The following is a 15,389-nucleotide window of genomic DNA, read 5'->3' as shown; positions in this document are numbered from 1 at the left end:
CAACTTACCCTCTTCCTCTCTTCTCTGAAGCCAAACGGAGAGACAGGCAATGTAGATAGATGGATAGAAAATAATCAATAACTATAATCCACTTTATATAATACCTTTCTTGAACAATGTTTACAAAATGGTTAACAGAATAGAAACAGAAAGCAACATAAAACAACACAACAATCCAATGTTAAGAATTCTGAAACAACCAGAATAATGAAAGAGTAAAACATAGGGAAGACTAGAAGGTGCACTCAGTAGAGCCCAAATCTGTGCCAGGAGGCATGCCTACTAGTAATAGGACTAATAGCGATGTATGCAGTTCCATTTCTACATACAACCATGATAGAGAAAGGTGGCATGTGATACCAGTGGTATATTTTATGTACTAGCTTCCTCCCAGGATATCCTGATCACATCACCCTGATCACATCACCCAAAACTTATTTTGAAATCCGGCATGCTTGTTCGTCAACTTTACATGTCTGTGATTTCAAGACAGTGCTCTACAAGGCTTTAGTCTTTGTCCAAGCTTTTCGGAATTCGTTTCGGAATTCTGTACTCTAAATTCTGTAAAACAGGCCTTAGCTCGTTTTACAGAGTCTTTAAACTGCAAACACCTCGGACTGAGTTGCGCAGACATTAAGAAGGCCTGTCATTCTTTTGTGCCATGACCAGTTAAATCATCTGAAGGGCTTTGAGAGACGTTTTGCTAATGACAGAGCAACAATGGGAATTGTAATAAACTACAGGAGGTTATGAACGCATGGATGACAGATAGATGCTCCTTTCCTTCCTCTAGATCCCACTCATACGGCTCTCTCCTCCCCTTGCCTCTTCTTCCCTGACCCCTCCCCTCCACTTCCTCTCCACACATGAGATACGAGTTGACGCTAGCTGTTGCAAGCCCTTGTTCCGGTTCCGGACATTCCTGGCCGTTACTCAAGGCAGACCGGAACCTGGATATGAGCTTCAGACGCGCATCGGGACGGTCTTTTCGGTTTCCGACGACTTGTATCTTATGTGTTGATGCACCCTCTGACTACTCTTCTCACTCTCTCTATCTCCCCTCCCTCCCTTTTCATCACTTCCTTCAGAGACATGACCATAATACAGAGATAAATAAACAGATCGGCTTTCATGTGGATATGGATTGAACTTGTCAGTCTGCTTAGTGGAAAGATCAGTACTCTGTACATCTGTCCATAGCTTGCCAAAATGAAGATACGGTAGACAATTATTGTGTCTACTGAACACTGATAAGGGGCTCTTTAAGCTGGTGATGTGGCGCCCTGGGGAGCATGGCAAGATTAAGTGTACCTGTGGATAAGAGAGCATCACTGAAGATGACGTCAATGTGCTCATCTGGTCGCACTGACATCTGATGGCGGCGTTGGATATGGATAGGGCATTAGATAGGCTCCTGTTTGAATTGTCTCAAAAAACAAACAAATACCTCCAGTGACAAAGCATTCTGTTTATTAAATACTGTGGTGTTCTTTGTAACAGAACCATGAGTTCTGACATCCCCAAACAAATGATAAGACAGCGATAGCGACACATTTTGGTGGTGGTGGGGCGATACTGAGTCAAGACCGAACCAGAAGAATATGAATCCCAATAAATTCCATGACCAAATAATTCTGTTGTACAAATTTTAAAATGTGTATATATATATATATATATATATTTATATAAATGTAAGTAAAATATAACTCATACAACATTTTACTGACTTTGGAACAGTTCAGAAAGTGTCAAACACCTTATTGCCCACGCTGATAAATATGATACCATCTGGCCTGCATTCAAAAGAATGTGTAAATAATTTACATCAAACCTTTTGAAATACGCGAAACAAAATGTACTGTATGCATAAATTACTCAAATTAGGAAGTAATTATTCAGGTGATTAATTACAAAATAAATTGAAAATCAAAAAATAAATTAAATAAACTGTATTAGATCGAGATCGAAACATCAACATGAGACAACATTAAAGCCTTACTCCCTGCTGTAAAGTACTGTAAAGAACTTGGACATACTAGTCTGGTGGTGACGGTTTAATTTAATTTAGAGAAAAAACAAGTGGCATCCATTAACACAAAAACAAATGTGCTTTGACCCCAGCTTTGACTGAGGTCATGTAGCCTACTAATCACATGTTGAGGTTGAATGCTTGGTTATCTGAACCAAAGAGCTGTGAATTTTACAGCAACCCATTGCTCATATGCCTTGTCTTGCTTTCAGGATATATAGATATACCAGCCTCAGACCACTTTCAGCCTGGTGTCCCTATTTTGGGCATGTTGGCGAAAGGTTCAACTTTTAATTAAAAAAAAAAACATTAGCAAAATAGATGACAAGCAGCTCACTGTGCCTTTGTGAGGTGTATGTGTATACGGTGGATGAGGTGAGGTGAGGTGAATATGTATGACCGGAGGGTGCTATTGGAAACATTTGAAAATTGTGGAGGCAAGATATATTATAACTATCATGGGCGAGTGGGCGACAGTCTGGCCACGCGAGACTATCCGCCTGGTAACGCTATGTTAATTGGCTCCTGACCTTATTTTTAGCTCTATGCTCCTGATAGCTTGGGTTCTGAAGGCTGAAGGGGCGTTCCCATTACTCTATGGGCGTTCCGCAGCGCGCAGCACGTACCACATTCATCATCATCATCAGTCTCCCTCTACTCTGGAGGACACAGTGGAAGGACGCCGCTGGCTCAGTCCGTGGATATTCGCCAAGATGCTTCTCTCATATGCACAATATAAACATTAAAATAAAGCAAGCCTGGGCTAAACCACCACAACAGCAACAGCATCAACTAGGCTCCTCCATAAATTGAGGAATCGAACGTTTTCAGACCGTTAAAAACCCTGTCAGTTCAGTTGGTACTTGGTACGTTGATAACGTCAGATTGTCTTTGTTCACTGTCTCGCTGCGAAATGGATCATTTAAAGGAAAACAGATCGGATGAAGAAACTGAATACGAAGAAGAAGAGGTGGACCCTAGAATTCAGGTAACATTATGCAAAAAAATACCATGCGGTTATTGACATGCTGTCTGGTGACATTTCTCTCAATCGAGTCGAGTGTGCAAGAGCATAATGTAAGAATATCTTCTGTGCATTATTGGGGTAGATTTGTTGAACGGTTCTTTCTAACTTCTTATTTAGACCTCTAAATAATGGCAATCTAGTTAGTAGTAGACTATTCTTCACAGGTTTGACCTGGTTTGGTTAAATCTGGAGCTGGTGACAACCAATGCCCAAGATACAACAATTAGCTGATTTAACGGCATTAAACCTGGGTACCTATTTTAATGTAATAATAATAAAGGTTTTCAAACCTTTTCAATATTTGATATAATGTTCAATATAACTATTAGGATACATGTTTTAAATAGGCTACAGATGGTTGAAATTGACTATTTTTAAACCATTGTTCAGTCTCCTATGGGTTTTACATATAATATTTCAACATTATATAAGCTAATTCATTCCAGCTGTTGGCCTTTCCCCCACTAGTATATCAATATACATTTTTGGATTGCTTTCTCTCTCTCCCCCTCTCCTTACTATTGCTCAACCTTCTCCATGGTTCTCCTTGTTCCAGGGAGAGCTGGAGAAACTCAACCAGTCCACAGATGACATCAACAGATGTGAGACAGAACTGGAGGTGAGTTTATGGGACGATAAGTACACACACACACACACACACACACACACACACACACACACACACACACACACACACACACACACACACACACACACACACACACACACACACACACACACAATAATGTCTGTGTCAGGACCTTGTACATGAACTATCCTTCACTATGCAACTTATGACCAGATAAGACAGACTGACATTGACAGGCAGTTAAATTAAACTGACATTTTCAGATGTATGCTTAATCATTACAGTTAACATAACGTCCTACATATCTTAAAGTATCCAAGAAGAAATATGTTCACATGTTATTATGCTTGTCTTACCAGATATGGTCTGGTACGTTAGAGTACAATTTGGGTGTTGTCTAACATTCACAATGAATGGGTCAATGGACACCACCACAGTATTAAGGCAGGGTAACTGCATTATTATAGGGGCAGCGGTATCGGCTACCAATTGTGATACATATACAGTACTTGAATTTAGAAGTTTAGCAGACGCTCTCATCCAAAGCGTCTTTCAAATTGCAAGGTTGGAGTAAGTGCCATTAACCTATAACCATTAAAACACAGACTTTGACCCGGGGAATCCAGTGTGCCTTTTTGGTGTCAGCAAGCTCAGTCAAGTTGCATAACTCTGATCTTTGGAAGCTATTGGCCTATAAAGGCTGATGGCTTACATTTCTGTGTGTGTGTGTGTGTGTGTGTGTGTGTGTGTGTGTGTGTGTGTGTGTGTGTGTGTGTGTGTGTGTGTGTGTGTGTGTGTGTGTGTGTGTGTGTGTGTGTGTGTGTGTGTGTGTGTGTGTGTGTGTGTGTGTGGGCTCAAAACGCATTGTGAGCTTGTCGTGATTTAAGTGACTTTATCCTTTCATGTGAGGATAGAGAGAGTGAACTCTTCAAATCTGAAGGGCAGTACAGAGGGTTTGGATGCTATTATCATGTTGACGATAGGGCTGAAGTTTTTGTTTAAAAAAAAGCTTTTTTTTACCTCTTTCTCCCCAATTTAGTCACTATGCCAATTGGATCAATTCCTCCCAAGACACATTTGTGCGTTGTCACTGCTGTTGTATCCTACTGACTCACCTGCCAGTAAGGAGCCTCCTTTTTACTCCTCTCGCCCAAAACTCCTGCTGACAGGTGCCGCTCCAGCCTGCAGGAGTATGTGCAGTGACAAATATCACCCTCCATGCCCCCTTTGCCAATTGTGTTCCTATAAACGCTCAACAAAGCCGGATACACCGCGGTGGATTCGAACACCCAGCCTTCGTGTGGTGGGCAGGCACTTTACCACTGTGCCCAACTGTTGATTATTTTCTTAGTGATTATTCGATCAATTGCTTTTTTGAATAATCAAGAAGTACATTTTAGTTGTTTTGTATATCAATGAATCAACATGGAGGAGAAAAAAAGAAATTATGATTTAAAAGAAAAAGAGTTCATGGTCCGCTTATATCATTGTATGTATGTATGTATGTATGTATGTATGCATGTATGCATGTATGCATATGTATGTATATGTATATATATATATATATATATATATATATATATATATATATATATATACACATACACATACACATACACATACATATACATGACATGTAGAAACGACATCTAGGATTCAAGCCTATAGAAATAATTACTAACAATTGGTCACCCAGAAGAAATTCCCCATGTTTAATAATGCACTGTACTTCCCCCTTGCATGCAAAGCAGAAGTGATGAGCAGCTGAAAATGTTTGTTTCTCCGGAAGCCAACGATGTTCACTAAACATAAGCTTATTTTCATAATAACACACATGGCACTGTCGTAACTTTCACCAGCAAAAGTGGAAACGAAAGAAATACAAAATCGATTATTTTATTTAAATTGTTTATTTGCCATAATCGAGTAAAAATCGAATAGTCCGATAACTGTTGCAGCCCTAGTTGATGAGAAGAATTGCATCACTGTTTGACCCCAGGTGTGAGGACAGAGTGTCCGCACTGCAGCCTCCGCATCTCTGCCATCAGCAAGAGAGGAAGAATTAACCCATTAAGACCTGAGATACAATTCTACAAATGTCTTCTAGATCCTAACAGTTTTCTGAAACACTTATGTTGCTATAATATCAGTGGTGCAGTGGCGCTCCAACGCTTTCATGTCAAGGACCCCCAAAATTATATGTATTTGGCCTCAGACCCCCATCTGAAAATATTTTGTTCCAGGGACCCCCAGAAGCAAAGATTTGAGTACAAAATGTTTGCTTTAAAATATATATATATAAGATACAAGAATATATACAAGATTTTTCAAAAATAGCAGATCTACAAGCTTCATATCAGTGCCGCGCTATGAGCTTGTATATCTGCTATTTTTGATTAGCCAAAGTATAAAATAATGGTTTAGGTGGTTACACAGATGAGTTTCCGTTTTTAACGGGTTAAAAGGGGAGCAGAGAGTGATGGGGATGAAGTATAGAAGTAAAAGCAACAGCATTTAGCATGCTGTTGCATATCCATCTGGAATGGATATGCTTGGGCATAATGAAAACGGTTGAAATCACGTTATTCTTGTTGGACGACATGGTCGTTTGATTAAGTAGAAGTTCCAGAGAGATAATACTGGATTGCAATGAAATAAAATAGAATAACAAAATAAAAGTAAGATACAAATAAGGATAAGCGGTACTGGTAAGACTCTCATTCAAAACCTCTTAGCAGCAATGTTGAATGTGCAGAATTTGGAAGATATACTGTACCTGTATATCTCAGAAAACAGGCTTCATCATTCAAATTTTCATGCATACGTTTTATTTATGGTTATGCTGTATGCAGCTACTTGCTTAAGTTGATCTGTCTGGGTGCTGTGGCGTTGTTCCTTGCGATCTGTATTGGTTCAATTTTTATGCTTTTGTCTAGGAATGATGTGCTAATTTCAAGCAATTGCCATTGCTGCTCTGAAGTCACTCTAGAGTTACAGTGTAACGAACAGATCCTCATGATCCTAGAATGATCATGCATGATATCGTCGCTGTCGGGTGAAAAACATGTATGTCCTAAACCGTTCGTTTTTTTTATTATTTTAAGTAGTGAAAATAGCCAATCTACAAGTTTGTAGATAGGCTGTTTTCACTTTTGTGCGACACTCTTGTACGATGAAGTAGGGCATTCATTTACGAAAAAACATTAGAAGTTGAAATATGGAGATACAAGGTTTCTGCCTGACAGCGACTACATGCTGCAGTAAGTAGAAGGGTAGACAGGATGAAGTTGTCTCAGAAAGAATGAGGAAGACAGCCAGTGACTGTATACACTGTATACTGTAAGTCCCATACCAAGCTGAGATCTTGTTGTTGTCTTCAAGTCACCATCCTCCGTGTATTTGATCTAATGCTAATGTGATTCTTGAATCTCCGAAATTCAGAGAGGTTGAAAATAGAATTAAGGTCAAGCATTTATTTGTAAATTCTTAGTTGTCAAGTGTGTCGAGTTTCCTTTGAATGTTCAATTTTATTATTTTATTGTTGATTTAATTAGCCTTGATTTTACACTAACCAAGTTGATGTAATTTAGCTAATGTGCTATATTAAATCTTTAATAAATAAAACTCTTGCCATCCTCACATGGCCACACACACACACACACACACACACACACACTGGACCTAATTAAAACCATCAATTAGCTAAGTTGCAGCAGGTTCATATATAGACATTTTTTAAATCTTAGATTTCTAGTAACTTTGAAATTGTATGAATTGATTAAATGTTTCTGTATGTCTCTTATACCCCCCCCCCCCCCCCCAACAACATGTTTTAAGAGATACATTTTTTACAGAAGTTGTTTAGAAACATCCAAGTTACATTTTGGCCTGTTCTGATTTTGTTCAGTGCTCATACATGATTTGCTGATCAGTGATCATGATTCATTTATGCTGTTTTTCTTCAACATCACCCCGCTTCACTGCCTTTGAAGCGATGGTAAATGTTTGGGTTTAGTGCCTTGCTCAAGGGTACCTCATAGATCATCGAGGAAGGGATCGAGGGAGTAAAAGTAAAAATATTTCCCCACATTTATCATATATAAAACCCTTTAAAAATATAGATATTTTAATTCAGGCAAGTACCGGTACTGAAGTTACCATCTGATGTTTATAAATGTAGCCTAATATGCTTTTATTTATCCGGACTAAGTAATTTAACCCAATTTCTTGGTTTCTCTCGTGTCCTCTCCCCCATAAGGATGCAAGACAGAAGTTTCGCTCTGTGCTGGTGGAGGCCACTGTGAAGCTGGATGAGCTGGTGAAGAAGATTGGCAAGGCTGTAGAGGAGTCCAAGCCTTACTGGGAAGCCCGCAGGATAGCCAGACAGGTCAGACACCAGGGATGGATGGATGAGAGGGAAACGGGATGGATAGGTGAAGGGAGGGAAAGCTGCATACACTCAGTGGATAGAAGGGCTGATGTGGAGGTGGGTGGAGGTGTGATTGACAAATGAGCAAGGAGATGGTCATTATGGAGATAAAATGGCATCCTTTCTGCTGAGACTGAGAATAGTGCAGAGAAAGTGATTCATTATTTGAGACCGCGTTGGTTTGTCCCCATTTAGCCTGATGTGTGTGTTTGTGTGGTGGTGGTGGAGGAGGGGGGGCAGCAGAATTAGCAGCCACCTGTGCTTCTAGATAAGCCCACACAGCTAGAAATGTGCATAGAGGAGGAAGCACAGGGATCGACTGACATGTGAAACCGTTTGAAAGGTTTCTTTGTGCCATTTGTTGCATCTTTTCTCCTGTAATTATGCCATTGCAGGGTATTGGCAACGTAGTAATTTTAAGTGGTCTCTTTTGTCAAGCTGAGTAAATGAGGGACTTGTTTTTATTGTCTAATGCAACACTGGCTGATGAGGAATGCAGGACTGACTTTTCAGTTGGATCATCCTTTTTCAATGCCTCTGCTGGTAATCTCAAAATCATAAGCTAGCAGCTTGGAACATTCCAATTTATGAGTTGATAATATATAAATAAATGAGACTCTAATCCAGCTCTAAGAGCTGGGCCGGATTTGTGAAGTACAGCATGATGCTATGAATACAGTATGTTTCATGAAAGTTGTTTTCATATTGCGATGCGTCGCGTTGTAGATTGGCTATTTTCACTATTTTCTTTTTTATTAATGTTTTGAAACTTTTCACCTATAATTAATGACCCAAAATAAGGATAAATTATTAGTCGATTATCTTATGAAATGCCATACCATAAATTATTTTTTATAATTAATGATTAATAATTATCAATAATTAAATTGATTAGTTTGCTGTTGCACCTCTACAGTGGATCACTTACAGTATGTGATTATAAACATTATATGAGTATGTTGTAAACTCATGTTGTTAAACCTGTGCTTTATCTTTGCCATAACTTGTTATATTGTTCACTAACTGGAATGACCCTTGTGATTTTGGTGCATTGAACATCCCTGACATCAAACCACAAAGCTTCCCTATGGGAACTGAGATTAGGATGTAAAGTTTTGTTTTGGTTCTTATTTCTGTCTTTTCTCAAGAGGAAATGCAGAAGCATACGATGTGTGTGTGTGAGTGATGGGAGTGTTGAATATTAGGTGGTAGGAGTTTAAAGTTTGGGCTGTACTCAGTGGTGTAGCTTACATAGGGATGCTGGGTTACAGCAAGGGGGCCCCCCTGCTGGTGAGGATTTTTTTCCTTTTTTTGTTCCTCTTAGCACCAAACGGCGTGGAGAAAGTGAAATTTAAAACAGAAATGTATACGGACCTGGGGGGCCCTTTTGATCTGGAAAACCCATGCGGAAAAAGGTCTGTCTACGCCACTGGCTGTACTCCAAGCATGCCTGAATTAAAGGGTAATTCAGGGTAAAGATTTTCTGGTGAAGCAGAGTACTAATTATGTTCAAGATTATCTGGTGGTCAGGATTTCAAACTTCGCGGAACTTGGAGGTCCCATATTTCATCCTTCATGTCCCCAAGAATCCAGCCTATGAAAGTGCCCTTGTTTGAACAATTTGAATAAGAAACCTATCAACAACAAGTCAGCTTTATCTTCAATCTGTATATCTACAGTAGTAAGCTTTATTGGGTTTCTCAAAAGCTTCTTAGAAAAGGCCTCTGTTTAATTGAAAATATAAGGGTCAAGATGTTTCTTGGAAGCGACCTTGTAGATTTTTATCAATCCTTTCTCAGTTTGTCTCTTTGCTTGGTCCGCTCACTGCTAGCTAGACTGCAGTGGAGTTTTTATCAGATCTATGTCTCGCTGCACTGCAGTAGCAGCCAAGCTCCTAATGAGAATCTTACACTGGCTGCAAGGAATGTGATGATTCCAGGAAGGGTTATTCTGGATAAGACTATTTTGTTTGATAGTTTTAAATAAAAGACCTACAGAAGATTAATTGTACTTCCATAATACTAAGAAATTCCATCCAACTCACCATATAGATGCATGGTACTGTATATGCATCTTGAACTTGTGGTAGGTAACCGCTAATTGTCATGGTGAATTCAGCCGCCATAGTTTGTTTGAAAATGTATCTTTTCACCAACAGAGTTTACTGGTGACTACAGACTATCAGCCTGGTTTCCTGTCAAATTTAGGGTGGATGTGAGGGACAGGCATGATTAGATTTTCCTGTTACAGCTGTCAGTCATGCTCAATAGCACTGTTGTGCTCTCTTGTCCTGTTATTAATGGAGCCAAATGAAAACAAAAAATCTAAAACCGTATGTTTTGGCTCATACATTCACTAGAGATTTGCATTTCAACCATTTCTTCATCTGTGAGGGCGCTTTAAGGCGTTTGTATCTGTCTTCTCTGTCTCGGCTTTCACACCAGCAGACTCCAAAAAGCATCTGTGTGTTCTTACAAAGCTATCCTCACCTCCCATATGTTGTGGTGTTTTTGGATACAGGAATATTTTCCTGTACAGATGGGAAATGGATACTGTACTCAATTGAGTTTGAAAAGACACAATTGTTTTGTACCCTGAAGAGTATTCTGGTCTGAAAAACAACACTCTTAGTGATTGAGTCTGTTTGAAGAAAGGTAGCAGGTAGTTGACACTCACCATAAGCTCATGAATGCGAAGTAATAGTTATATTATAGCGGAAGTTGTATAAACACACACACACACACACACACACACACACACACACACACACACACACACACACACACACACACACACACACACACACACACACACACACACACACACACACACACACACACACAGATGTCATTAGTTAAGTTGGTCAAATGTCGAAGTGAGTAGTAGCCTAGACACAGAAACACAGTCATTCTCTGTTATGATTATATGATTAGGACTGACATTTATCTGCTTGACCAGTGAATACATTAATTTCACACTCATCTGCGTAAGCACATACTAAAGCACTTGATGCCATGGCCATCAACTGCTTTATGAGATAGACTGATGCTTGTATCTGCACAATGATACGAGATGCATCTATTGTTTTCCTACTCATTCTGTTCTTTTCTATTTCTCATATCTTCTGGTCACGGCCATGCGTCCAGTACTGTATATTCTCTGTGTGTGTAATAAACTAATAGAACTTGTCGTGTGATATTGCCTGGTGTCACACCTTGTTCTCCAACCACCTTTTAGATAGAGGGACACTATCAGGACCACATGGAGGGTTGACTAAATTCACAACATTTTTCTCTTTCACACTTACTTACACACCGATTTCAAAATATGGCTTCCATTATTGCACAGTATGTGCTGTAATGGCACTTTAACACAACCTGACAGCTTTCCTAATCCACCCTCCAAATTACCCTTCCTTCATTCCTGCCTTCCTTCCTTCATCCCTGCACAGCTCTGCCGTTCTCAGTCATCACTCGTCATGTTCTACTAATACACCAACACGACGACTGTTAGTTTTTAATATTGAGTTAGTATCAGTGAATTGGAAAGTCTTTGCACGCTCTCCCCCATGCTGTAGTACTGATAAGTGCACATTATTTACTGTTCGAGATAAGCAACAGCAGCAAGGAGTATTGAAGGGTGGAGGAAACCCACTTACTTTAACCTTGGAGAGTTTCAGTATAAAATGCAAAACTGTTGTTTTAAAAAACAAACCAAGCAGATGCCTTCCTGTTATAGAACAGTCTCTCTAACCCCCAGGAACATGCTATATAATTTACATAATCTAAAACCTGTCAATTAAGAGTAACAGAAATTCACAATACGCACATTTTAGACACTTAGCCGATGTTCTTACACATGGAAAATTGATATCTTTGCACAGACAGTGTATTGCTCATGACCACTGTTAACCCATTAAGGCCTGAGGTTCCGATTCTTTAAGGTTCCGAAAAACGTATGTTGCTTTTTCATGTCAAGGACCTCCAAAATTAGATGTATTTGGCCGCAAACCAACATCTCAAACTATTTTGTTCCAGGGACTCCACCATAAGCAAAGATTTGAGTTAAAAAAGATTATTTAAAAATATATATATTCAAAGATTTGCACAAATCTTCACGATTTAAAAAAAATAGCAGATATACAAGCTCGTAGTGCGGCACTCTGTGCCATGCTATGAGCTTGTATATCTGCTATTTAGAATAGCCAAAGTATAAAATTATGGTTTAAGTGGTTACACAGATGCGTTCCCGGTTTTAATGGGCACGTCGGCTGTTGGGGGAATGAAACCTGTGATCTTTCATTCATGGAATGATCTCTTCAGCCACTACTGTATGTCAGCACATGCTCCCTAATAGTGCTACTGCATATTTCAATCACTGACCACTTTGAATGCACATTTTTCTGTATGCTGAGTCTGCTGCTCTTGTAGCTGAACCAACCATGAGCAGTTTTAAACTTTCAGGAGTGTTCTTTGTAACATCATGAAATATAGATGACCTCCATTTTACTTTCCACTTTCCATGCCTCTTGATTATTTAGTTGCTTTTGTAGAAAGTCACTCAGGAGTTTTCAACGGTCCTGATCCAAACTCTTCAGCTGCCCCCTGGTGTGGCCCATTCTCTTGGCATGTACCTCCAAGTCTCTGTGCTAGTAAATGTTACCTGCTCTCCTTTTTATAAATACCAATGCTTGTTTTATTTTTTTGCCATTCATCAAAAGGTTTGTAAGTTGTAGGCATCACTTAAAAAGAAAAAAAAAGGATCTGATTTGGCTCACTATTACACTCAGTTAAATTTAATTTAAATGTTGTTCTCCCTTTTGTGTGGCCTGACAGAAGGTGGTATAGGCATCCAATCCTGTGGCATCCTTGTTGTTGCTGCCAATTACCACTCTCATCTCTTGCACCTGCAGCAATAGTATTGCAGCGACTGATGTCCTTTAACAAGAAATGATTTGAATAAATCATATGCCACAGGCTTCTCTGCCTTTTCTATACAGTATGTGAACACATGCAGGGGAATTAATGTTGACAGAAATGTACACACACATACACACACATACGCACGCTTACACGCACACGCGCACACACACACACACACACACACACACACACACACACACACACACACACACACACACACACACACACACACACACACACACACACACACACACACACACACACTTTAAGGGTCTACACCATGACTTTTAACTTTTTCTTCATTCTTGTGTGTTTTTGGTCTTCCCCACCTCTCTTCTGTTACAAAAAATACCCGACTTCGAGCATGCAGGCTTTCATAGGCACTGTGTTTTTTATGTAAATTGGTCTGAAAACAGTCCGTCAGATTTGTTCCCCCTGCCTACGTCACGTCTGGGAACAATAACTCCCGTTTTTCAGTTCTAACCAAAAAAAAAAAAGTTTTTATTTTATTTTAATTTTTTCAATTTTTTTTCTTATTTTTTTTTTTTCCTTTTTCCACACAGAACCAGGACATAACATGCATACAAACTGGCTCAATAGCGCCCCGTGCCAAACAGGACAATGTGGTATTGCAGGTGAAAGTGCTTTATAAGCCAGAGAGAAGTTAGTTGGAATGAGTATATCTGAGGCTTGATTTAGACTCAAACCTTTTGAAAAACGTTTGAGGGACATAAACAATATGATATTAAATATTTTTTTTTTTTTTAAATTCATGGTGTAGCTCCTTTAATAGTTTATGCCTTACATAAAGAGCAAAGACTCCAATTTTGAGCGATTCAGAAAAAAAATACTAGAAAACAAGGACTCCGCCCCCAGAGGGGACGATGGGGGCGTTGTCACTTTTTTTTTTTTAAATACTTTTTTATTGGAATTTTTAGTAATATGATAAACACATCAGAGAATTCAAAAATAAAATATACAACATAAAAACAACAACAAACAGTTATACAGATACAAACAAAAAACAGAACAACAACACACTCTTGCTCACATACTCTCCCTGCACAGATCTTTTGTAAAAAATCATGAGAAAAATAAAAACACTCCAGTTCCTTCTCTTTTTTTTATAAGTTAACCATTATGTAGGAGGGGTCAGCGTTGCCAGGTCTTGTAAAATTTGTCTTCACTCCCTCTCAATTCAAACTTTATCTTTTCCAATTCCAAATAGTGCATTACATCTTTCATAAGTGCAGTATGGGTTGGAGCCTGCACTTGTTTCCAATTTAACAATATCAGTCTGCGAGCCAGTAGAGTCACAAATGTTACCATATTGTACTGAACACTAGTCAGTTTGATCGTAGGCCCTCTGACTCCCAATACTGCTGTCAGTGGATCTGGGTCAAAAGGTTTTTTAACTATGTCTGACAGTGATTTAAATATATTTAGCCAAATTATGTTAATTTTGTGCAGTGCCAGAACATATGGGCTAAAGTGGCTGGTGACTGGCCACATCTGTCGCAGGATTAATTTACAGTTGGATACATTTTGTTGAGCTTTTCCTTTGACAAATGTAATCTGTGTAATATTTTATCCTGGCGCATACTGAAGAGGAATATACTAGTTTTTGTGATGTAGACCATTGTTCATCCGTGATAGATATTCCTAGATTGTTTTCCCAAGCTGCTTTCAAATGATCCAAGGAGGTATTGTTGTCTAAATACGAGAGAGAATTATAAATAATAGAAATACCTCCTTTGGTCAGAGGGTTAAACAGAAATATAGAATCCATTGGCGAGTCATCAGGGATATTTGGAAATGTTGCAGTGGTTCGAGTTAAAAAAATACGTATCTGTAAGAACCTGAAAAAATGTGATTGGGGTAAATGAAATGTACGTCGTATTTGTTCAAAAGTTGGAAATAACCCTTCGATATAAAGATCTTTAAAAGAGTGAATACCATATCTGTGCCACACTTGAAACAATACATCGGAAAGGGAGGGAGGAAAAGCATGGTTCGCAACCAATGGAGACCGCACAGAGCCTGGGTGCCAACCGAAATGTTTTCGTATTGAGAGCCATATTTTAAGAGATTGCGAGACTATGGAATTCTTTGGCACGTTGTCACTTTCTAATACAGCCCAGAACCCAAGTTTTCCAACTGGTGTGGTGGCGTGGCTTGCTAAGCATTGGACTGCCAACCCCAACCTCCCGTGATCGAGAATCCCACAGACTGTTGGCACTCTTTTTCCGACAACGTGGACATTTTTTTGCAGATAAAGTATAGTTTTGGACCGCGACGGAGGCGCGCAGTCTCAAGCGAACTTGAGCCACGAGAGGCACCACCGAGCGAGCCAAAGCGAGTGAGTTGCCGTGCCGAACGTTGCGAAGTTCTTG

General features: G+C 39.3%; 1 protein-coding gene across 1 annotated transcript in view; it reads left to right on the top strand.

Moving 5' to 3' along the window:
- Window positions 1-2,698: 2,698 nt before the first annotated feature.
- Window positions 2,699-15,389, top strand: part of sh3bp5b (SH3-domain binding protein 5b (BTK-associated)) — a 31,692-nt gene continuing 19,001 nt past the window's right edge. Inside the window, exons 1-3 of the mRNA XM_084052120.1 lie at window positions 2,699-3,017; window positions 3,613-3,675; window positions 7,904-8,032. Coding sequence (XP_083908246.1) covers window positions 2,943-3,017; window positions 3,613-3,675; window positions 7,904-8,032 — 267 coding nt within the window. The 5' untranslated portion in view covers window positions 2,699-2,942. The remainder of the gene's footprint in view (window positions 3,018-3,612; window positions 3,676-7,903; window positions 8,033-15,389) is intronic.

This window comes from Gymnoscopelus microlampas (genome assembly GCF_963454915.1).
Source record: "Gymnoscopelus microlampas genome assembly, chromosome: 3".
Lineage (NCBI taxonomy): Eukaryota > Metazoa > Chordata > Actinopteri > Myctophiformes > Myctophidae > Gymnoscopelus > Gymnoscopelus microlampas.
This window is presented reverse-complemented; position numbering and strand designations above follow the sequence as displayed.